A 25,841-nucleotide genomic window follows, 5' to 3' on the forward strand; every position below is an offset into this window, starting at 1 on the left:
TCTAAAATGTAAAAGCCCACCACTGCAGTTTTTTTTTTTCCTTAGTGCTGACTACAACCTACCTACAAGTATTGAAAGGAATGGAGCTTTACCTGCAAGTTAAGATTTCTGATACGCTAATATTTCACCTACACTTCTGCCTTAATTGCTTTCAGTTATTTCCCACTGTATGAAATTTCACATTGTTGTTGATGTCTTAGCTATGAGAGTTCTGTCAAGCCTCATGCATAACTGAAACTATTTGGGGATATGAAAGCATGAAAAATATTAATTCTTCACTTACTGTTAACTTCCAGAAATTAATGGAAGGCATGTAAATCATCTTTGTAACAAAAATGTCTTTCACTGTCTGACAGTTATTTCTGAGATTTTAGGTACCATTTTTGTCTCTGATTTAAATCAATGATAACCAAGTAAAGCCCTGTGCTTTACTTATCTTTTCCATGAGTCTAGTCCAGTCATACTCCCTCTTTTGCTTGCTGGTATTTTTGTAGAATTTACTAGAGTAATGAAAGCTTGGGTAGAGAGAAACTCAACAATCTGAATTCTGTGTTTCCTTGAAGATGATTTTGGGCAAGTGAGACCTTTTCCTTATGAAAAGTTGATCATACTGAAGGACTTCCTCAGTGCTGTGCATCTAACTGAAGCATGGGAAAAATAATTCCCCATATGCTATAGGATGTATGTTTAAGTCGTATTAGACAACAAAAGGTTTAGTGATGCTTTGAAATACTGATTTGCTTGTTAGTTTGTAATTGCTAAAGTCCTTGTGCTGCCTTTTGGCTTGATCTTACACTTAAATATGTAATTAAGAGAAGCTTCCAAAGTTAAAACCAGAACAGGCCGTAACAGATTAAGACTGTGTTCATTACTGAGTGTTGTTGCTATTTATTGCACAAAGAAAGGCTTTTTAGATGGAAAATTGAAACCAAATGGTATCAATAGGTTTTCATACAGCTGGAAACATATATTAACTTGGCAATTTAGGACTTCTGGTATAGCCTTTCATAATACTAGTGAAGCAGAACCAAGCAATTTAGTTTTAGTGAGGGTTCCCACAATCTTGAGTGTATGTTCTGACACTGAACCAGGAGCTAAACCAAACATGGTTACTGCAAATCACTTTTCAGTTTGTATCATTCCTGCTATTTACCATGTGACTCTCTTTAAAGTTGGATTGATGTACTGTCAAGAGGAAACAAAACAGTTGGAAAAAAACAAGCATAACTTCCAGGTTTTATGGCCTGAAACAGTCAGGAGATGCTGGACTGGAAAATTACTTGTGAGGCTATCCATACACTTTCTCATGAACAATCTGAAATACACCTGAATCTATAAGTAAGGCTTAAAATTTAGTTTCAGCCACTGTTATGCTTTTTGTTTTGGTTTTTTCTTTTGCAGAACTGCCAGCTTTTTTTATGCATCCTAAAAGCACGCTCTTCATACACTAAATTAATCCAACTTTATTATTAGTCTTTATATTTGTCCTTGGTTCCCGTTTTCCCTTTCTTTAATATGTGTATAGTACTTCATTACAGACATTAAAGCCTGTTTTAAAAGTGAATTTAAACTCCTGTATTCACTTTTAGAGGTGTGGGAAGGAGGAAACCCATACTTGGGCCTCCATGGAGCATAATGTTTGTCTGTAGTACGACATGAAGCTTGTCTATCATCCCTCTTTGATAATCTTCACCCAGGGAGCCCTACTGCATAATGACTGTTTCTCATAACCAGTTTTCTTTCAATTTGCAGTATAAACTAAGGAATAACTTACCTAATGTATTCGAAGGTGCTTTTGTCCAGCTGATCAGTTTGAGAGAGTTCAGGAAGCAGTGTTAGTTGTGAGGGCTTAGGAACCTCACAGGTTGTCCTTTCTGCCTCCTGAAATCCCTTGATTGCTTGAGCTGGACTTCCATGATGATGTTTCTGCTCCACTTCGCCCTCCCTTCCTGGCCATCCTCAACACGAATGGCTTGGAAGCTGCGTGGACCAATGTGTATATCCTTGTGCCAGGCATTGACCTTTAAGCCTCTTCCCTAGGTGTTGGTCATTCAGGTACAGAATGGTCAATTCACACCTTGAAGTCAGAAAGGAGCCACAAAATTATGTAATCTGAATTAGAATAATTTGGCTTTAGGTTTGGCTATGTGCGCTAACAGAAAAACTTACTTTGACACCTATTCTTTTTTGTTACACTTCATTAACAAGGAGATTGCAAGCCTTACATAGGTTCAGCATAAAAACACCTATTTGGAATAAGTTATTTCCTATTTGGTCCATTTGACTTTTAAGACTATGAGAAACGAGTAAAAGCAGGTGTGTTTTTGTTTCTGAGGTAATATGAGATCTGTTACAATAAATGATTTGAAAGCAAGTTGAGTGATTGATTTCTGGCTTGGTAGCCTTAGGTGTGGCCCTCTGAGTCTTTTGGGGGTAGATGAAGAAGGGGTGGGTGGCAGCATCTGAGGATGAACTGAAATGAGCTTTATTCCAAAGTCTATGGTATTTCCAGTATTCTGTTGACTTCTAGCTTCCAGAAGGGAGCATTTAATCCTGTCAGCTGTGTTTCTGGTGTCATGAGTGACCAGACTTAGGGAATTAAGTTTTCATATATGTTCCCAGACTTTTTACAGGTGACTTGTGATTAGCCACATTCGGGTTTTAATATGTTATACCTGTAGAAAGAAATGTGTTCATACTTGCAGAGGCTGATATTAACAGTCCATATATCAATGCTGTCAGAAATGCAGATGCATCTGTAAGAATTTTTTCCTTTAGCAGTGAGGTGTTCACCACTTCCCTGCAGGGGAATTTCTCGGTACCTAGTCATTTACTTGCAAGGACATGCTGGTGTGTCTTCAAATAACTCTTCACCTGTACTGGTTAGTTATGAATTCTCTTGGGGTGGAGGTAAAGGAGAGAAATAGGAATTCTTGCCTTCCTGAAGAAAATTATGTTTTGCTACAGTGAGGTTCCTCCTTCGTGCAAAGAATGTGCCAGCTCCTGTGACAGAAAACTTAAAAACATTTATAGATAATGTGGGTATAAAAGCTGCAAACTATCAAAAAATTGTCAGTGCATAACATGAAAGGGTGGGTGGACAATAATGAAAAGCATAATTGGATGTGGATGATGGTTTTCTTTTGCCTCAGCTTTTCTTGTAGTACATTGATTTGACTATTCTTGTGCCTGCTACTCCTAAATGGCAAGAAGGTTCCAATAGCTCTGTTAAAGCGAGTGGTTGGGGTTGGCTTGCTTAAGTCAGGATGCAAACATCTTATGACAGTCTCCTAGCAAAGCTGGAGTGGGCAAGCCTCGCCACAGTTGTGCAGCTGCCCCAGGAAGCTGGTGTAAAACTGCCTGCCGTCAGGAGACTGGTTCTGCTTGGGGTCGTAGGAGATGACAGCATGACTGTGTGGACATGGTCTCTCCTGAGGCTGCTGTAGTTCAGCCTACAAAATGAAAACCTAAAATTGAGTAAATCCAGGAGGCAGCATGATGGCAGGTAGTACTGGAGGTGGGAGAGCAGGTGTGAGTTTGGTCTTAAGGCTGGGGAGGAGAAGGGCTACTCCTAGCTGCTGGAGAGATCCCTTGCAAGGAGCTGAGCCTGAAGAAGGATGGGGAAGGGAGGAGTCTCTCTGATCATGGAAAGGTTTAACTGGGAAGAAGTCTGCCAAATTTTATAGCTGGGCCAAATAGGAAAGGAAAAAAGTGAGGTTTAACAGCAGACACACATGGATGTTATTCTCTCTCTTTCTCTCCCTAACTGAAAACACCCTAATTACTCTTTTGACAGTGGAAATGCTTGAGAGAATGAAAAGGGATGCTGTGATTGTTGTTAACTGTTAATATAATGTTCCATAGCGCTGAAGATCAGTTCTCCAGTTTTAGACTGAGAATAATGAGCTGCAAGAGGAGGAACACATAAATACCTACCTACGTGGCTGCTGGCAGCCTGGTTATGTTTTTAGCATTGACTTGCTGCTGGTTCCTTGATACCTGTGCCACAGAAGAGTGCTTTCCTAAGGACTGTAGGTGAATGGGAACAATACTGTGGAAGTCCACATCAGATGCGGAATTGGGTCTTGCCTTAATACATAAACTGTTTCTGATCAGTTGTTATCCCCTAAACAAATAAATCTCTCGTGTAATATTTCAAGACCAAGCAGTAACTTAACATTCTGTGTCTTTATCTGTGTTTATGTTTAGCAGTTGAGGCGTTACTAGCAATATAACATAACCATGTCCTGCTCTTCTTTGGTAGTTTTGGTAACCATCTGAGACTTCAAAAGGGAAGAGATAACTAGAAAGAGATTACCTGTAGTTCTTTGGTAGAATTATGGTACATCTGTAACCACCCTTTATTCCTCAAAGGAACGCTTATGTATGTATAGCATAATATAGTCTAATATCGCTGAATGGCTAATCAGATGACCTGAGGAGCTTGCAGCCATCAGAAATCTGTTGGTGTTGCTGCTGCTTTGCAGTGCTCAAAATAGCAACCATAAATGCTCTTACGACTATGTTAAGATCCGTCGTCTGGAAACAATACCAAAGTCTAGGTTGTCTTTCTATGATTTACTTGCTCCTTTCAGTAGATGCCAAAAGAAAACATGTTTTCTTGAAGGCTTGCTCCCCTTGCTTTATCAAGACCTTGTACTGTAGGCTTAGACTGGGCTTTTTCATCATGCTTAAAAATGAATTTTTTCAAAAGCGAACAGGTTTAGCACTTCTACAATAGACCCCTCTGGATTTTTAAAATGGCAGGAAAAATCAGAAAAGCATAAGACAAAAATCCAAAATTCAACATTTCAAGAGATAAGGCAATGAAAGGCCAAACCAACTATTACTGTTAGTTTTAGGGATAAAGGAAAACAGCAACAACAACAAGAGCATCCTTCCAAAGACTCCTTTTGCGCTTAGTCTGCCCTAAGTTTCTGTTTGGGAAGGGTTTCCAGGCATTCATATCCAGGTGTTGTATAGCTCCATGAATGCCAGTTGCTCTGTGCTAGATGTGAAATGTGTTGATCTGGTTTGAAATGGTGGACACTCAGAATTTGTGAATATGTATTCAACAGTGTGCTGCTGCAGCCAAGAAGGCCAACAGGATGCTGGGTTGCATCAAAAAGGGCATCACCAGCAGAGAGAAAGAAGTCGTCATCCCGCTCTACTCAGCACCTGTCAGGCCACACCTGGAGTGCTGTGTACAGTTCTGGTCCCTGCTATTCAAAGAAAGATGTAGACAAGCTGGAAGGGGCCCAGAGAAGGGCCACCAAGATGATCAAAGGCCTGAGAAGCCTGCCATACGAGGATAGGCTGGGAGAGCTGGGTTTGTTCAGCCTTGAGAAAAGGAGGCTCAGAGGGGATCTCATCACCATGTACCAGTACTTGAGGGGTAGCTACAAAGAGGATGGAGACTCCCTTTTTACAGGGAGTCACATGGAGAGGACAAGGGGGAATGGACACGAGTTGCTCTTGGGGAGATTTCGATTGGACACGAGAGGGAAATCTTTCACAGTGAGGACAGTCAACCATTGGAATAATCTCCCCAGGGAAGCGGTTGACTCGGCCACATTGGACACCTTCAAGAGTCGTCTGGACAGGGTGCTGGGCCATCTTGTCTAGACTGTGCTCTTCCCAGAAAGGTTGGACTAGATGATGCCTGAGGTCCCTTCCAACCTGTGATTCTGTGGTGTCAACGAAGTCCCAAGTTCACTGCTACTAGCATATGTTTATTACCTAAATTTGAATTTCTTAGGCTCCAATGCTATTTAAAAGAAGCCTTAATTTATTCTTAATAGTAACCACCTATGAGGGATTCATATGAGAGGATGATTATTTGAGTAAGCATATGAAATCTGACTTCAGAGCTTCTTGAAAATGAGCTTTGTTTCTTGCTTATTTCCATTCCAATACAAAAGATACGTTAACATACTTGAAGTAATGTTGTAGTTGTTGCATAGACACTTTTTTCTAAAGAATTGCCAACTCATTACTTCACTGTAGAGGAATGTGATATTTCTAGTATTCCACTTCAGTGACTAGATTAAATAACTGATGAAAGCCTGTTACTTTGACGCTATTGCTTGTTGTCTTTATAATAATGGCTCACTAAATATCCTGCTTTTGTGCTTGTTTCCAGTACATTTGTTTATATACCATATCTTCCTGCTTCTGTCTTCAAAACCTTTGCCTTTACTTCTGTGCTACTCCTTTATTAAGAAATGGTACTTAGAAAAATACTTTGTAAAACCGTTGTTGTTAGTGGAGGTAACACCTAGAGTAGTTGCTTAATGATCTTGTGTCATGACTTAAAAGAATTCTCCCTCGAGCTGGGCTTTTGCAAAAATGTATTTGAGTGCTTGAGTAGTTGTTTTAATGGGAGCCTTATAGGAAAGCACTGAGTAGTAGAAGAGCTAAGAGAAGAACAAAGGTCATCTGTTTAACATGCTTCTGAAACTGGACATCCTAGAGCTTGCTGTGCTCGCTGAATGGGTTTGACTTCACAGCTGGTTTAGAGCACTGCTGTGTTCGAGTGTCTGCAGAGAAGCTGGCCTGGCTGCACATCATTTGTAGGGAACATGCTGTACGAGAAGAGACCAAGTGTTTTCACATGCTTGCCTCGACTCCTCTTGAGAGAGAATCACTGTGAAGAAGACAGGATTTCATTCCTTTACCTTTTGAACTCGATGAATGAGTCCAGCACAATAAGAATCAAGCGTGCTACCCTCATCTCTGAACAATAAAATGCAGCTGATAAGCTGCATTTGTTCCTCTGGCTGCCTTCTGAAATGTAAAGCTCTAACTTGCTAAGTCACACAAACTTAACATGCAGTGTTTGTACAGTGGCCCTTTTGTTTGGTTTATTTGTTTTTGGGGCTGTGGGGTTTGTTTGGGTTTGCACCTTGTTTTGCTGAGAGGCTATTTAAAAAAGGAATTTCTGACTGGTTTGGATTAACTACTTTTCTGGTATGTTGATCCATTAATGAAACAAGCTTTCAGAAAACGTGGCAAGTTTCAGAAAGCTGTGAGATTTGTTGTATGAAGTTTAGATGACACTATTTTTTTTTCCAAATGCAAATGGTTTCAGATATGTTGTCTGGAGTGCTGTGTTTCAGAGGTGTTTTCAACAAGCATGAGCTTGTGATTTGTGAAGTTCTCATAGCACAACGAAGGTTGGATGCTCCTTAGTGAGTTGGATATATTCAAGTGTCGGTTGCAGCACCTTACAAAAAATTCTAAAATATGGCTGATAATTTTATCTTGGAGATTTAATAGAGGCTACAGTAAAGCCATATACAGAATCAGTTCTGGATGGTAATGACAAACAAGTAGTAAAAGCGCGCCCCCGAAGAGAGGCCTGACGTAAAGCATGTTTAATGACCCATTGAAGCTTGTGTGTTATGTTCAGTGAGCAGTACTATGTAATATCCTAACCCTTGTTCAGTATATGTTGTATGTAGGGATTCTCTTTTGTTACTGAGTTGATCCGAACTAAGGGAAATAGCTTGGACATCCTTTCCTTTACTTGTGCTGTTCCTGTTTTTGTGTACTTGATACAGGATGTTTTGAGACAAGTTACCTAATCCTGTCACACCACCTACTGTTGAAAAGCAGACACTGGGCATAAGTGTGTTTCTTGCCTAAACCTTAACCTCATGCTTTCCTGGTATTAATGCAAGTTGCGGGTTTCTTGGTTGTTGGTATTTGAGTGGAGATCCTGCAGCAAAACCAGTGTTGAATAAAGTGGAATTACTAGCTAATTTTGTCATATTTCAACAGCCTCTTACATAGCTTAAGCAAAACTGAAATGTGGTTTATAGTGATAAAGAGAATACCCTTCCCTTTATTCTTAAGTAGAAATTTGATTGTTCTAAGTCAAATCTAAAGCACTGGAGTCATCTCTTTTCAAGTAAGATAAACTATGTCAGACTTGAAAATGGCAATGACATCAGAAGTAAGATATTTTGTAAAATATCTTTTGTTATATAAATAACATTTTTTTTTTTAGAAAAATGTGTAAGTCTCTCTTCCATATCTTTCTTTTTGTTTTTGTACAAAAATGATAAACCTCTTTTCCATAGTTATTCAGAGGAATGTATAAAGATATCGATGTCAGAGCCAACAGGAGTCAGATCAGTGCTGGAAAGTCAAGTCTGTTTCATAACTTCCTTTGGGCCATTGCAGGCTGAATCTGGGTGCACACTCTTCAGAAATAAACTAAAAGTTTAATTTAAACCTAAATGTTCTTGCAGAAAGTGTAGTTGCTTTGTTAGTGTACAGGAGTAAGCTTCCATCTGAAGGTGGCACACCTGTCTCCTGTATAGACACTCTTTGATTAACTTAGCTATTGGGCATTTGTATTCAACAAGCTCAAATGAAAACAGCAATTAATGCAAAAATGTGTCCGCACCAGTTGGCCATTAAGAACTTGGTTCTGGGGAGTGTTGCTTAACTAGTTCTGCAGAACTAGTCAGTTCTCAGTATATTATGTTGAGTACCACACAACTTGATATTCTCATGCTGTGTTTGTCCTTGAAAGGGTATGAACTTTAAGTGCTCTGTCAAACGGTGTGGTTGGGGGGGCATATCTCCGTTTTGGGGGTGGGAGCAAACAAAAGAATCTTTCTTGGATTATCTTTGAGCCAGAGGTTTATATTTTTACGAGATAGCCAGTACAGCTAACCATAATACAGAGAGGTAGGAGAATGCTAGAAAGACTTTTTGTGTGTGCAGTTGTATGCCTTGAAGGCCAGCCTGGAAAGCTCTTGACTTGTTCCTCAGATCCAATATGCAGGTAAAACAGGATTATTTAAATCCTTGGAACTGTTTTTCTGCATTTACAGCATTTTTTAAATCATGTCAATATGAGGTAGATGAAGCCTTTTTGTATGTATTTTTAATGTAGATATCTTTTTACTTGTAGGCACATACATAGAAGAAGTAATTGCTTAAGCTTCTTTCCAACTCTTGTTGTTCTTTTCTCTCCCTCCCCTTTCCTCACCAATTGACAGGCATAGGATCTTCACCAAGAGAGAAGCGTGCCTCTGTGAAAAATCCTCCAGCCTCATGGGCTAGCTCCAGTAAACTGCTCACCAAATCCAAAGTGCCTGTCAAAAGATCAGTGCTTGAGAGAACACCTAGCGTCTCATCAGTCAGCAGCACTCAGAGTGAGCGAAGTCTTTTCAGCAGTAATTGTAAGTATACGTCAGGGTTAAGGCTTTTAACTGATAGCCAGCATCAACTGCCTGTTGAAAAAATCCCCTTGAAAGGGAGTCCTGTCTGACAAAGGCCAGTGTTAATTCTCATTGTACCCCTTAGTTCTAGGTCCTACTGTTTTTGCCTCTTAACTTAGCAACCCTCAAGAAGAAAAGTTGTACCTGAAGGTGTTTTGAGCCTTGGATTTTGGTTTGATGAGTAGAGGTTTCAGTACAGCTCTACTTCCATCCTGAAAAATTACAAAACCAGCAGGTCTTCTTGAGCAAAAGTTTCCGTTTCCTTGTGTTTACATATTGTGTAATAAGAAATAAATCTGAATGGTGTGAATGGATTACCTGTCATAATATTTGGAATAGCATGTTACAGGTGTTTGATACTAAATGCTCTTTTGAACTGGATGATACCTGATTTCAGAATTTTAAGACAAAAATTGTGGATGAGATCAAATGCAGGTAAATGAAAGCACTTTTAGAAGGTGAAACTTTGCAAGGGTAGACTTATGTAATTTCTAAGGTGACTGTAAGCATTGGTATAGGACCCGAACAAAATCCATCTTGATTAAAGCTAGGGAGAAAAAATAGCAGTAATAGATTTCAGGCTCTACAAAGGGTCTGTACCAGCAGTTGCAGGGGTTCTAGGGGCAAAAATATGAAGGAAGTAACACACAACTGACTGAGAGATATATCAGTATTGCCAGCTATACGTATTCAAATGAGTACATTAAAATATTCTGTTACTCTTGCATCATCTGTTACATCTTGGAGACTGGACAAAGGCCTTTCTTTTGTGCCAGATGTGATTTAAATCTGTCTTCAATGGGCTGAAAGACAGAACTGTGATTTAACATACATCTATAGTTTATGTATGCGCATATGCACACATACATATAAAATTAATTTTTCTCTTGTTCTTTTTTCCCCCTGTAGTGCCTTCATTAAAAAGCTAAGACCTAATATTTTCCTCAAAAGAATAAGAGTGTGTATAATAAAATACACAGTGCGTGTTCCTGTGTTGTCACATCAGTTCAGTTACCGTGACAGCCATGTTGACTTTTGCTGTTCAGGTTTAGGACTGTATCTGGAATTCCTAAGCAGCTTTGTCCTCTCTTTGTTGTACTCCTTCATGTAACAAAGGGGGAGGGTCATCGCTTCATAACAAAGAAGTGTATTCAGATTAAGTATCCAAACAGATGACTCCTTATTTAGCCTGATTTGCTAGTTGGTTTGATCCGTTTTGTCCACCGCCTTCAAGCTTGCGATTTTTTCCACTCGGATTCACGAAGAATAAGCAAGAGCAATATGAGAGGTTGGACATGGCTGCAGTCTCTTTGGCTTTAAGCTTGCTTTGATCCTTTTTAAATGACTATACCAGGAGGACTCCGCAGTTGCACAGAAACTAATTTTTCTCCTATTATTTTCATCAATTCTACACTAACGCCACCGACTGACTCAGGAAGCCACTATGATATTACCTTACTGACACTGCTGGTAGTGGGATCTTACAGCTTTTGTATTATTCCTTTGTTAGCTACATTTACTGGGAAAAGTAGGTTGTATTCCTTTTTATTTCTTTCTGTTTAAAGCATGTATTTTGTTTTGTGGAGGTTGATAAAAATGTATGCAAGGTTTAGACTTTCTGTGATTTTTCTGATTTTCTGTGAGATCATTTCTTTCTTTAATTTCCTACACTTGATGAGAATGATTTATGTCTGTATGTCTGATGGTCGTGTTTTGTGAGTATAATGAGTTTAGGTTACATGTGATTCATATGTTAGTAAAGGGAAGTTTTTATGACTTTGAATCAAATTGGAAGGTACTAATGAATTTACTTTGTACCCTAATATTAAATACAGTGCTGTTCTTGGTTTTTATTCTCTCATTTAGTCTACTAGACAATGATGTCAGGAGGAAAAAAAAAATCTATATTTTTAAACCTAAAATGTTTTCATTAGATTGGTGGGACACACAAAGATCAGGATGGGAGGCTTATGCTGTGACTGTCACAAAATTTATGACAAACTCTGGTCCTGTCAACAGCGTTAAGCAAAACAAGCCAAGTGACTTTGTCAATTTAAGGAGTTTGCCTTGTGTTAGCAGAGAAAAAAAATACAAAAGAGCGTGCTTCTCCTGCTGTGCCAGCTCAGCCCTTTCTTGTGGGATGTCCTTGGATTGGTAATTTCTTGTGGCAAATCGAGTTTTGGTTTTTTGGGGGGGGGTTTGGTTTTGTGGTGGTGGTGTTATTGGTGGGTTTTTTGGTTTTGTTTAATGAGCGCTTTTATGAGTTTTATGAATCTTTTCTCTAAAAAGACTTACTATTTGAGAAGTTCGGAAATCATGAAGTTTGAAATGCTGTTGTTAATGAAAGCATATTTTGTGTGCAAACTGTCAGTTTGAGCGTTGAAACATTGAATTTTTAACAGTAGAGAAATCTTTTCAACTTGATTGCTGAGCTGAAAATACTATCGTTTGAACCTACTGAAATGTCTAAACTCTGAGATAAGAACAGGGATTCAAACGTGAATTGCATTAGAATAATTGCATATAAAGGAAATAGTGTCTCAGAAGCTAAAAAGCTGATCCTAGCAATTGGTCTGGAGATGCATTTCTGTACAGTCAATACTGCACTAAAATTCTTGTAATGAGTTGAGTAATTCTATGAATAACCACCTTTGAATCCTATAGCGACCAAACTTTGTAAATTTGCCTTCTTTTCTGCACACAGCCTGGTTAGCTGACTCTGGAGCTTCTAATAGGACAAAACAGTGCCCTAACTAGTCCTACGCCAGGGGTGTGGTCACTTACCCAAAGTGTTACTTCCATGGCATGCTTCTGATTTAGAAGAAAGTAGCACAGCTGTTTGTAGGCAGTTTTTAGCTGCTTGCAATGAACGCTGAGCAAAAATCCTGAATTTAGTGGTTTACAAAAAAAGTTAAGGACTGCTTCAGGCCTCGTGCTGTACTAAATCAAATTGCTTTGAATCATCTGGTGTTCTGCAGGGTCAGATTCCTGCAGAATAACTGTGTTACTGATGTATTATGCAGATATGTTCCTTGTGTATATATTTTTGGCAAATATTTAGCTTTTGTGCCTTTAGAGGGGCTCCAACTTAATTAAAAAAAAAAAGAGGAGGACTTTGTGTATGTTTCTAAATGGGAAAACAGTTCTGTCACCCTTTCTGTAGTTGAAAACGTATTGATAAGTGGCCAAACAGCATCTTTTTGAAACAGTTAACTTACGCTTATGCTAGTGCATTTAAAGGCACTGAAATAACCTCAAGACTATATGTTCCATCTTTTGGTGAACAATATTAGATATGTAGTTCATGCTACCTTTAAATAAAATCAGCATCATGAAAATACTAATCTGAGGCAAACCTGATATTATAGGACACCCCCCACCTTTTTTCTTCTTTAAATGACTAGAGAAAAAAGCAACTATTCCAGTGTGACTGAGTTTTTTGCTTGTCTCCGGTACACGCAATGTCTATTTCTTACTCTCTAATGTTTCAGTATACATAATTCTTTAGCACCTGAACCAAAGGATACGCAATCTGTACTTACTTCAGAAGTATTTCAATATTTTTTCTGGAAAACTCAAACAATTTTCAATTTTCTTTTTCTCAAGTAAAAATTTTCGTTGTGACACTAAACCCAGACCTCTCAAGTTTCTTTGAAATGGGATGTGTCTTCTGTAACAACTGCCCTGTTAGTTGGAAACCTGATTTTGATGTGAGATAACAATTGCTTATTGTCCTGCTTCTCCTAAGTTGGATCTGTCTGCCCCTCTTTGCAGGGAGTATTTTGCTGTATGACTTCATCTCTGTCTTGGGTGAGGTGTTGTGGAGGTGGTCTTATGAGGTTTGCTGTCACTGTTATGAACAGAAACTACAGGAACCTTTCTTAAAACTTCTTTGGCAGGTGGGCTCACATGTTTAATGCCCCACAAGCTGGACTGAAGGAGCGCAGACTCTGCTGATGGTGTGTGCACCACCATATCATTGAAACAGCATGCTCAACTCAAACGAGAGAGAACAGGGGAGAGTGGTACATGAGGAAATCGTCTGAGTTTTATTGATTTTTTTTTTTTTTTTTTTTTACTTTAACAGTCAATTCTGAGACCAGAATGTCTTTGTGTATTGATGATGCTTTTTCTTGGCTTAAAGTGAAATGTGTTCTGTGTTTGTTTTGTACAGCAAGATCAGACTTCTAGTCACATATCACTATACTTTCCTATATATTCTCCTTTTAAGTGTAGTTCAAAGCTCTGTGTCTACTTCTGAGAAGTATTTTCAACAGGCATAGACTGATCTGTTCCAGTTCATCGCTCTGTACTGAAGATATCAGAGGTGGTCATAATATTTTTATTCCAACTTGTGTTTCTCCTAACTTTAGCCTTGGGTAGAACAGGCTTGTTTTTAAGATTTAATTTTCCATAAACTAGATACTGCCTAGAGCAAATTCTTCGTTGTTCTGTGTTGCAGCTGCAAGTGCCACAGTCATCATCAAGAATGGACGATGGCCTTCAAAACCAGAATGCCAGAATGGTACTTCAGGATCTGTCCCTTTGAAAGCGGTAGCAAGACCTAGATTACACTCGTTGAAGTCAACTCCAAAAGGTATATGGGTCTGTCTGTAGACAGTGAAATTATCGTTACTACTGTTATGGTACCTTACCTTTTGCAGGTGGCTGCCTCCTGAAACAGTGTTTCTTAAAGAGTGGTCTCAGAAAATAGTGTGAGGAAGTAAATTCACATCAGTGGTGCTTCAAGTTTTGTAAGATTTCACTGGAAGGCTAAAATGCCCTTTGCATCGTCCTAATGCAAACGGAGTACTTCAGGCAAATAAAGAGGAGGTCTGCACTGTGCTATGGTTAAGGTTTGCATGGCACAAGGACAAAATGCACTTTGCTACCTGGCAGGTGTCATAGTGTGGGGTTTATGTTGTTAAATAACAGTTGTTTTCTGTTACAAAGCTCAGGCACAGACTCTGTGGCTGCTGGTGATCTGCAGGGTAGACCTACCCTGAATTTATCCGGAGTATATGGTTGTCCTTGTCCTCATGCAGACTTTGCATTATCTTCACCCCTTTCAGGACAGGAAGGACCTTGGGGATGGGGATTTTTATTTTTTTTAATAAGGTGGTAGTTAAAGTATCTTTTTAGGTAGGTGAATGACATTGTCCCATCTTGAGCTAAGAAACAGCTTAGCTCTTCATGCTACTTTTTCTTGATTCTCTTTTTACGGGCTGAAGTGGAAGCACAGGTTTGCTCTAATTTTTAACGAAGATGAGACAATTGTGCTTTATCATCTGGTGCTAAAGGAAACATTATTTTAAATGTACTTTCTGGCTTTGTATTAAACACTATACTGGCTCCTCTTCCTACCTGAGCCAGGACCACCCAATTGGCCAACAGTGCTTCTCCACTCAAGCCACAAACAGCAGTTGACAATGCATTCTCTGGCCAAAATTGAAGACGTAATAGGAGCAGATAAATAAGCTTGCTGTCTCTCTCTCCTAAATCCTAGTTATATTCAGCTTGCTTCTGACCGTCTTTGTGGTGAACTGGTTGTGGTAATAGGATAAGCCTAATTAAGTACTATGCTCCTGCATTAGACTTAAGTTCTAAGCTGGTATCTGACATAATTGAGAATAAATAGAAGAGATGCCTGCCAAACGTCACGCTATAATGACATGCTTTAAAATGGTAAACAGTGAAAAGAAACAGAATTTGTCATAAACTGTAGATCACTTTGAAACAAACACAAATTACATGGCTGTCTGACAAGCTGATGCTTTCTGTTGGGGTCCAACATATGTGACACAACTATACATTGCTCAACACCTTCAGTGGCCTAGGCGCTACAAGTGTGCCTTCGGCACTTGCAGGAGCACTGTGGCCAGAAGAAACCGGTATTGCCCCCTCAGTTCAGTGTTACTTGGCCTACTCTGTTGTGTTTTGGGGTCTTCCCAGTTCAACAGGGGGGTTCTGAAACTGGAAAAGTCAGCTGGAGACTCAGGAAAAGGGTTAGGATGTCTGACCACGTGACCTTTGAGGAGAGGTTGAAGGAGTTGAGCTTGTGTAGTCAGGCAAAAAGGAGAGTAAGGAGAGGTATTGTAACAGTCTGCAGTAACTTTAAAAGGACAGCCACAAAGGTGATGGTGCCAAACTCTTCTCAGTAGTACCAGATGATGTGGCAATGGGAAATGATTGCAAGTTGTGTAATGGAAGATGTAGCATGGCCCAGTGGGGCTGTAGAACCTCTCTTCCTGGAGATTTCCAAGGCTCAGCTAGACAAAAGCATGGTCAGCTGATCTCACCTTGGTGGTGGCCCTGCTCTAAGTGGGAGGCTGGCTAGCTGGCCTCCAGAGGTCCCTTTCAACCAATGTTTCCGTAGCTGTGTTGTAATTGTGGCTGCGCTGAGATTAAAGTAATTTGATCTTAGTGTTAATCTTTGCTGACATTTTCTTCTGCTCATAAGCTTCATTAAAATTTTCTTTTTATTTCTTCCAATGGGAGTTCTGGTAAAACATAGTTAAATACAGCTTAAGTTTTCTAGAAGGTGTCTCTGTGTTTATTTGAGTAGATTTGTGCATCTTGTACTTAACTGTACATATGTAAAGTTAGGCATGTCTTTAATTGCTGGCATTGTTCTACTCCTAGGAGCCAAGGCCAGGTCTGCTTCACTGACCCAGTGCATACCAAAATCATCTGGGCCACTGCACTCAGCAAGGAAAGTCAGCGAGGCTAGAGGTAATCAACTACTGGGTAAATTTTGGTTATATTCTTGAATCCTTCTGTCTTGGGAAGGACCAGCTGTGCTCTATAACTACAGAGTAATTGAGATGGTCAGTCTGCTCTTTATCCTTGTAGTTCATAGTTTTGGAGACTGCAGTGAGGGAAACAAGCATGGTAAAGAGTACAAAACAGACTGTTTCCGCTTGAAATATCTGCTGTAGGATCTTGCACTATTTGGAAGGCCTGGAGAAAGCTGATAGGCGTTGTCAACAGACCTTTTATAAAATTTTGCACATGACTTCTGTACTTATAGCTAGCAGTCCCAAAGAGTACTTTCATTTAAGTATCAATAATCAGTATCATTATTCGTATCCTTCAAAATAATTCTTAGGCTAGTTTTCACATGGCTCTAAAACAATAAAGTAAGGGTAGATCAACCTTCTCAGTGCTTTCATTTATATCTAACTTAATTGCTGGCACATTTGAGAGTGTTGTTAATTTATACGTCCTTTAAACAAATAAAATACCTGGAGCGTATAGGTGGAAAAAAGTCACTATGATGCTGGTATAGACAATTGGTTTTTATTATCTATGGTCCTCTATGAATGAGTAAAATGAAACTGTAATGGAAAGAAATGTTTGGCTTATTGGGAATTTATCATCCATTTGCCAAATATTTAGCTGTATGATGCTAAACCTTGCTGTTCAACATGCCATCACAAGAAAGAGACTGAAATTGCATAGTTTGAGGAGCTTATGTGGAAAACATCTAAAAAGGCAACCCCACTGCCTCTTATTTGGCAGGGGGAAGAATTACACTTCTCTTTTTTTTTTTTTTTTTTTCTTTTCCCTTGAACATCATAGGTACTCCTGGAAGAAATGGACACCAAAGCCTGTCCTGTTTGGGTTCTGGTGAGTTTTCTGAATGCATTTTTATATTTTCTGTGGTGCAACTTAAATTAGGTTTATGCTTTATATTAGTGTATTGGTTCTTTCCTTGGAAAACCAGTTTTGCAGTGGATAATTCACTAAGCCATCACTGACTCCAGTTTCAAGGGATATGGAAAAAAGTCTTGTTTTTTTTTCTGCTTACTGTTTTCTGGCTACCCAGCTCCTAGAATACGCAGTCTGTGCTATCTGTCACTCCCTGTTTCCAGTGAAGCATAAGGAGGTTTTAAGTGTAACAAAAAAAAGTATGGCAATGAAACTTGGATGTAGTTTTTGCTGTTTAGCCACGCTGAGGTAAGTGATGATTAAAGCTCATGTGTTGTAGCTTTAAATAAAATAAAGAGAATCATGCAGAATAACAGGTTTTTCTGGAAGGTTCATGGTAGAAACCCTTTTGGTGTCAGCTGTCTTTGTGTATCATTGCAGACTATGCTTGAATAAGAAGTTGAAATTATCTAAGCATGTTGATGTGTGTGTCTGCTTGTATGGCAGGGGGAGGCATGGCAGCTGATTAAGTGGCAGATGGTGTTCCAAAATCTGGCAGAGTTTAAGGACTTCATATTGGGTTTGTTTTTAGCATTTATGCCAGTCAGGACACCTGGTGCTAGTTTCTCTCTGCCAGGAGACAGAAAAGTCTTCAGATGATGTTTCTCCTTGCAGCAATTTCCAGGTCTTTTCAAGAGAGTTGGCAGTCTAAATTAGTTTCCCGAACATCAGTGTGTATTTGTTGAATTAGAAGCTGCTTGTAATTAATTACTCACTGAAAAGCCCTTTTTAAAAGGTACTGAAGATCACTGTAAAGCCCTGTGTCCCCTGAGTAAACAGCAGATGTCTTTCTGAAAGAGGTGCTGTGGCCAAGCAGATGTTATACATTTGAGCCTGGAATTACTGGGTAAATCAGTTCTGACCTGTAACTCTGGTACTGTGGCAGTATGTTTTTAATTTCCTGAAGTCATAACATGAGTCTAAGGCTTTTGCCTTTTACTTTCTTGGGTGTCAAATGTCTGCATATTAATTGTGAGCAAGTACCTTGTTCGATATCCCCTGTTAAGAGTTAGGGCTTCTGTCATACAGCAAGCATAAGACTTTCCACAAAGTGCTTATTCTGTTTGTCTGTTCCTTTTATTGATAATTGGCTGAACTAAAGTTAGTGTAGGTATGGCCTGACACTGAGTTTCATGAGCTCTTATGTGGTCCTTATATAAAAGGAGTGTAAAGGATGATACAGCTAGCAACACAATGTCTTGATTAGCTTGGTTGAGGAAACTCATGATACACAGCAAAGTCCATTTCTGGACTAGAAATAATTCCTCTTCCACTTGCTTATAAGAGTCTTAAAATAGAACTATTTTTCCCTAAATTTAGCATGGCACTTTCTCTGTATTTTCCGTACAGAAAAGTAATTAGTTCTCCCTCCCCTTTTACTAGCTTAATGTAATTTCTCTTCTGATTCATTTTTTCCAACCTAATAAAGAAAGTAGCCACATAGCCTTGAAGTATTATATTTGATGCCATAAAAACACAGCTGTAAACTTCAAATTGGCTGTAATACTTAGTGATTCTTTAGCAAATGTTCTTTAGCATCATACTTCTGCAAGTTGAATAGCTGTATTTCAGTGTTGGTCTTCAATAAAACCTGAATTGTTTCCTGTACTGAGTCAGCTTCCAAAATTGGATATGTTAGACTTTCAAGTTAATAAATTTCTAACTTATACAGAGCATTAGTATCATTTGCCATTTATGCATGCAAAGCTTTCCGATGGAGTATTTAGCTTTTTTAAGAAACACTTTTTTCCCATCTTCACAGTTGTGGGTAAGTTCTTACAACAGAATAAAAATATTGTGCGCTGCTGGATGTTCTGCAGTACAATGTCTTACATTTTAAGAGAAGACAAACGATCTTTTTTGAGATGAACTGAAATACTGCCAGCTGGTACCATGTAGAATGGGGCCTGCTATTTTTTTTTCCTTTACTGGACTTGATATTATAGTGAAGCTTTGTTCTAGTGATTTTTAGCTAGCTAAAGCTTTTGTTCTTTTATTTCACTGTCATAGTTAACTCTACAGATTTAGCCTCATTGAGTGAGGAGGTCCAGCTCCACTTCTGTTCCTTGCCCATGTGCTCTATCTGAAGTCAGGACTAGTTTATTGAGGCAGGACATGGTAATAAATTGATTACCATCCTAATGCATTAATTAAGTGTCTAGCTTAGTTGTTAGTGTTGCTTTTAACATTACTTCAAGGATTGGAAAAACATAGCAGGCACTTCTAGGATATGATCTCTTGTTCTCTGACTCTGCTCTTTATCCATTTTCCATTCATTTACAGCAATGATGAAAGCCAGACACAACATGCTGTTAGTATGCCTGTAGAATTGGAGAGACTTACGTATTTGCAGCTGTTCATTCCTTGTTTGTGTTAAACATTCACAAGGCTTCTTTTTGTGAATTCTATATTTTTCATGGGTGATATTCCAGTGGATCAAGTAATTTCTACAAGTTCTCTGGCATATTGCTTTGGCGCTGGCTTTCTCTTCAATCCTTTAGGTAGCAGGGAAGAAAATTGAATGGAACAGGCAGACCCAGCTGATAAACATGTGGTTCTGAGGCTGGTGTCATCAGTGGAGCTTTGGGTTTTTCGATCATGGGATGGCCTGTTCATCACCAGGTCTACTGACATCCGATGGGATGCACCCTTCTCCGAAGGGGAAAAGGATATTTGCTCAGGAGCTAGCAGGGCTGATTGACAGACCTTTAAACTAGATTGGAAGGGGGAAAGGGACAATATCGGGCTAGTCAGTGACAAGCAACGGGATGGTGTGCCAAAGTTCGAGGAGCTGCATGCTACTGAGATTCTTCAGACTGCTCCATGTGGTGATGGGCACGATGAACCGCACTTGAAGTGTTTCTACACAAATGTGCACAGCATGAGGGACAAGCAAGAGGAGGTGGAAGCCTTGGCCCAGTCCCAGAGATATGACATCATTGGCATAAGTGAAACCTGGTGGGATGAGTCCTGTGGCTCGTGTGCCATGATGGATGGTTACACGCTCTTCAGAAGGGATAGGCAGGGCAGGCAAGGTGAGGGGGTGTCATTGTATGTAGTGGAGGAGCTGGAATGCCTGGGGCTTGCAGCTGGCAATGGCACAGTTGAGACCCCGTGGGTAAGGATTAAGGGACAGACAAATGAAGTGGATGTTGTCGTGGGAGTCTACTATAGGCCACCCAGCCAGGATGATGACATGGATGAGTAATTCTTTAAGGAACTAAGGAATACCCCTAAGTCGTGTCCTTGTCCTTATGGGGGACTTCAGTTTGTCACGTGTCAACTGGGAATACCACACAGCTGGGACAAACAGTCCAGAAGATCCCTAAACCACCTGGATGACAACTTCTTGGTACAGGTACTAAGGGAACTGACCAGGAAAAGTGCCTTTCTTGACTTGTTGTTTAACAGAGAAGGTCTTGTGGTGAAGTGGCAATTCCTGGCTGCCTCGGGCACAGTGACCATGAAGCAGTCAGGTTTAAAATGAATGGTCACAGGAAGAAAACTCCCAGCAAGACCTCAACTCTGGATATGAGGAGAGCAGACTTCAGGTTGCTCAGGGAACTACTTAGTAAGGTCCCCTGGGGAAAAGCTTTTGAGGGAGCTTTTTTAAGTGCTGCCTCCTAAGACCACAGGAGCAGACAATTCCAAAATGTAGGAAGTCAAGCATGCGAGGCAGAAAGCAGGCTTGGCTGAGCAGGGATCTTCTTCTAGAAATAAGGTGAAAAAAAGGAAGTAGATGGCCAGTGGAAGCAAGGTCAGGCAACATGGGAAGACGACAGAGATGTTGTTTGCCACTGCAGGGAGGAAATTTCTGTGGCCAAAGCTCAATCGGAGTGGAAAGTGGCCAGTACTGTGAGGGACAATAAAAAAGGCTTTTAAAAAATATGTTAATGGCAAAAGGCAGGCCAGAAATAACATTGGCCTGTTACTTGGTGAACATGGTCACCTCACAAGCAGGGACATAAGCAAAGCAGAGATGTTTAATGGTTTCTTCGCCTCGGTCTTCAACACCAATGATGGGCAATGGGACACCCAGAGCCCTGGGCTACAGAACCTAGAGAATGACTGTGGGAATGATAAACTCCCAATCAACCCTGAACTTGAGCGGGCTGTGCTGCTCCAGCTGGATCCCTATAAGTCAATGGGGCCTGATATGATTCATCCAACGGTTATAAAAAGAGCTGGCTGATGGCATAGGGAGACCTCTCAATGATTTTTCAATGCTCTTGAGAATCTGGAGAGGTCCCAGCTGACTGGAAGCTGGCATATGTTGTGCCAATTTTCAAGAGGGGCAACAGGGATGCCCCCACTAACTACAGGCCTGTCAGCCTCACTTCTGTGCCTGGCAAAATTATGGAGAAGATTATTTTGGGAGTTATTGAAAAACACCTGAAAGACAACTCAGTTATTGGTCCCAGCCAGCATGGGTTCAGGAGGGGAAAGTCCTGCTTAACAAACTTATAATTTCTTTCTAAGACAAGGTTACCCACCTAGTTGACCAAGGGAAGCCAGTCGATGTAATCTGTTTGGATTTCAGCAGAGCTTTTGATACTGTATCTCACAGTCTCCTCCCGGACAAGATGTCCAGCACACAGCTGGATACACACATAATGCAGTGGGTGAGCAATTGGCCGACAGTTGGTGTCAAAGGGTTCTAGTAAATGGGGTTACATCAGGCTGGCGGCTGGTCACTAGTGGGGTTCCATAGGGATCCATCCTGGGGCTGGTGCTCTTTAATCTCTTTGTTAATGACTTGGATGCAGGACTTGAAGGCATGCTAATGAAGTTTGCTGATGACACAAAATTGGGAGGAGCTGTTGACACTCTCAAGGGCAGAGAGGCCCTGCAGAGAGATCTGGGCAAATCAGAGAGCTGGGCAATCACCAGCCGTATGAAGTTTAACAAGGGCAAGTGCTGGGTTTTGCACCTGGGGCACGGCAGCTGTGGATGTACAGGCAGACTGGGGAACGAGAGGCTGGAGAGCAGCTCTGCAGAGAGGGGCCTGGGGGTTCGGGTCGATGTCAAGTTGAACATGAGCCAACAGAGTGCCCTGGCATCCAAGAGGGCCAACCGTGCCCTGGGGGGCATCAAGCCCTGCATTGCAGCTGGCCGAGGGAGGTGATTGTCCTGCTCTGCTCCACGCTGGTGCGGCCTCACCTTGAGTGCTGCGTGCAGTTTTGGGTGCCACAGTACATTAAGGGCACAAAGCTACTAGAGAGTGTCCAGAGAAGGGCTGTGAAGTTGGTGAAGGGTTTGGAGGGGAAGCCATATGAGGAGCGGCTGAATTCCCTTGGTTTGTTCAGCGTGGAGAAGAGGAGACTGAGGGCAGACCTCATCACGGTCTGCAGGTTCCTCACAAGGGGAGGAGGAGGGGCAGGAGCTGATCTCTTCTCTCTGGTGACCAACGACAGGACCCGAGGGAATGGCAGGAAGATGTGCCAGGGGAGGGTTAGGTTGGGTGTTAGGAACAGGTTCTTCCACCGGCAGGTGGTGGAGCACTGGAACAGGCTCCCCAGGGAGGCTGCCACGGCTCCAAGCCTGATGCTATTCAAGAAGCATTTGGGCAATGCCCTCAGACACATGGTGTGAATTTTGGGTTTGTCCTGTGTGGGGACAGGAGTTGGACTCAATGATCCTTGTGGGTCCCTTCCAGCTCAGGACATTGTATGATTCTATGATTGTACTACTTAGGCAAAATTACTTTCTTGGGCACACTATGTTATATTACACTTCTTAACTTGCCAACTTAAAGAATGTACTTGTGCACTTATTGCAATGTTTTAATGTAAATATGACTAAAATGTTGCCTTTTGAGATGGAATTTTGAATTAGATTAAAAACTGCCTCCAAAAATGTGTAAATTAGTGCTCTTTCCTTTGTTTTTCTAGCCCTCCCTGAAGAAACAATGACCTACTTATAATATGTGTGCAGTATATTACAATGCTGTGTGTATATGCAGTGGATGGTAGTCTCATGTCTTTGTTATTGACTGAAGGTTAAGGTTAAGTTACAATACAGTAATCCCTGATACTACATAAGCCAAGCAAAAGTGAATACCTTTTTGGCAGTTCCAAAGGTAAAGCTATCATTTCAGGAAGAAAGCATGGAAATATTTATTGGAAAGCTTCATCCTGTTGTTCAGTGACCCTGAAAGGGCTGTAATGGTGTATTATGGATAGGCTACACTAATACTTGTGACACACCACTGTTGTCAGGAAAGCTAGGGCAACTACTAGATACACCCAGAAAGTATTAATTAAGAACAGTGAGATTTATGTCATCTTCCTACTCTGATGGAGCATATGTAGTGGAGTCTGTTACTAAAGGCTATAGAAGCCATGAAAATCAAAGATTTTTATCCAAAACCAGCACATGCTCCATCATGAAAGATGATATTCTCTTGTCTTAGCTTTCTAAAGATGTTAAAAGGCTGTTTTAACATCTGTAAGAAAAATATAACACTAGAGGAGGGAATAAATTCAGTCAGGTGGCTTTTTGCAAAAGTGAGTAGTGCTGAACAAGCTCAAATGGAAAAATAAGGTATAAATGTAACAGTCCATGAAGCTGTCCCTTGGAACATGTTGTTAAAGGTGGATGCTGGCTTCTCACCCAAACTCTTACTTTGGGATAGGATGCTTTTACTAACACAATATTCTGGTTCATACCAAAGCTTGTGGAGGCATACTTTAAGGTTCAGTTAACACCCCTTTCTTTCCATGCCTGGAAAACGAGGGATTAACATACGTCTCACTGTGCTTGTACTTTAACAACAAGAAAAATCATTGATGTTTTAAAACCTGTCATGATACCATGTGAAAATGTGTAAATTTTCTTTAAAATTTGGGAAGATGATAATTCTGAGAGCTGGTAAATATAATTATGAATGTCAAGTACTTAAGTCTTCTGTGAATTCTTTCATCTAGTTTGACCACCAGTAGTCTTCAGCATGGGATGGCAAGTTACCCTACTGATGAGGGATATCTGGTCAAGTGGCTTATTAGCTCTGTTGCTCATTTCATATCTGCTCAAAAGGTGTTTGGGTTTCTTTGGGTGGGAATGTTTTTGTTGTTTGGAAATGGTTGGGTTGGGGTTTTTTGTTTTTGTTTGGTTTTTTTTTTAAGTTGTAGAAGAAACTGTGCAAGCAGTGTTCTTGTGGCATGGAGACTTGGAAAGACCCTCATGCATATGTGAACACAAGTGCTTGTATAGCTGGTCACAGAGCAGGTAGGATTGGGGGAATCCACCGGAATTAAGAACCAGGCAGGAAGTTTTGTCCTTTTGATGGCAGTTCTAGCATAGATTATGGTGCTAGCAACATGCAGAAAACACAGCGAAGTGTTTTTGTCTCAGCACTTGGAGCGTTCTTTTTTGCTGGTTTTATCTTACTTTTCACTTCTAATACACTTTTCCTGCTGTACAACATAAATGTTATTAGGGTTGTTACTAGAGAATATAGACAGATATTATTTGTCTTTCTCGAGTACACAACTTTGCAGATGCTAGCTTATTAAGTGTAAGATCAATTTTTTTTTCAGATCAGAAGAATGTCTATTCATATAAAAAACAGAATCCTAGAGGTCTTAAACTGTTTTTAAGAAAAGAGATGAAGCCCTTGCAGCCCCCTGAACAATTCTGATAGAGTATATGCTGCAGAGCTCAACATTACAGTTTTCAAACAAACTATTTCAGTATTGTCTAAACAGTAATTTTAAGTTTCATGTATCCATTTAAAAAAAGTATTCTATGGTAACCTGTGGATATTTTCCATAAAGTAAAACTTCTCCTGTTGTTGAACCAACTCTGCTTTTCTTTCAGCATCTCTAATATTGTAATTTGCAGCTCATGGGAAACTCATGGGAAAAGTTCTCTTAAGAATAATACAGGAAACAGTTTGATAGGTAAATATTTTAAACATTTTAAAGCTCTTTCCTGTTCTGCACTGAAATATACTAGGTATCTTCTGCAGTGAAGTTAAAACCAGGAGGAAGATTCTGCTTTTTAACAGGTAGTAGTTTGCACAGTGTTTAAAGCACTCCAGGTATAGGAAAAGCAGCTTAAGTGGTTGTTAAAGCAGGGATGATTTTGGTCCAGGTCTTCCACGTTGCAGAATTAGCATCTCTGACTAGTTTGAACCAGGAATGTGAATGTAGATGTGTTGAGACCGAATTCTTGGTCTCTTGGGTCAAGAGCTTCAGCTTTTGTAAGTAAGTTGGGTTAGTCAGTTTTTCTGTCTTTACCCCTCTCTCCAACAGGAAAGCCTGGAAATTTTGCAGAAAAACTTGAACAGTTCGTAAACTCTGTGGGGTGAAGCAGAAGCAAGATTGTATTCATTATTAGTTTAACTAAGAGTTCAGTAGTGTAAGCTAGTCTTTTTCGTTTATGTCTTGGAAAGAAACAAAGTTCAGGCTTAAACTTATTTTGCAGATATTGGTACTGTGCATTGGACTACTTTGTTACCTTTCTAGCTATGATATAAAGCCAGCTATATTTTTAGATGATTTTTCATCCATGTGAACTATGAGGAGTATCAGAATGACTTGTCTCATGTGATCTAGCCTTAGAATACCTTCAGGCTAATAAGGAATGTTCTTATAAACAGACAGCAAAGCTGCTTAAGGGGTGTAGATATTACATGTGAACTGACTATAAAAGCAGGTCTTTGTTATGCCACCTCTATATAAATAAATGCAGAATTAAGCTAAACCTATGTGAATTTGAGTTTCTTATTAAATGTGTTCATTAGGGAGATAAAATAATTTTTATTTTGAAGGGTTAAGGTAATATCTGTAAACCTGAAATAACCTTTGAAACCCAATAGCAGTTACTATCTTGGCCGGATTTTTCCAGTGTTACCAAATAAAGTGTAGTGCAACAGCTGGATCTAAGGATTTA

General features: G+C 40.1%; 1 protein-coding gene across 4 annotated transcripts in view; it reads left to right on the top strand.

Moving 5' to 3' along the window:
* MTUS1 (microtubule associated scaffold protein 1) overlaps positions 1 to 25,841 on the top strand; it is a 131,619-nt gene that overhangs the window by 43,331 nt on the left and 62,447 nt on the right. For all 4 annotated transcript variants that reach the window (XM_075091366.1, XM_075091364.1, XM_075091367.1 and 1 more), the window contains exons 4-7: positions 9,015 to 9,197; positions 13,699 to 13,833; positions 15,879 to 15,968; positions 16,818 to 16,865. In XM_075091366.1, coding sequence (XP_074947467.1) covers positions 9,015 to 9,197; positions 13,699 to 13,833; positions 15,879 to 15,968; positions 16,818 to 16,865 — 456 coding nt within the window. The remainder of the gene's footprint in view (positions 1 to 9,014; positions 9,198 to 13,698; positions 13,834 to 15,878; positions 15,969 to 16,817; positions 16,866 to 25,841) is intronic.

This window comes from Phalacrocorax aristotelis, chromosome 4, assembly GCF_949628215.1.
Source record: "Phalacrocorax aristotelis chromosome 4, bGulAri2.1, whole genome shotgun sequence".
In the NCBI taxonomy this organism is placed as follows: domain Eukaryota; kingdom Metazoa; phylum Chordata; class Aves; order Suliformes; family Phalacrocoracidae; genus Phalacrocorax; species Phalacrocorax aristotelis.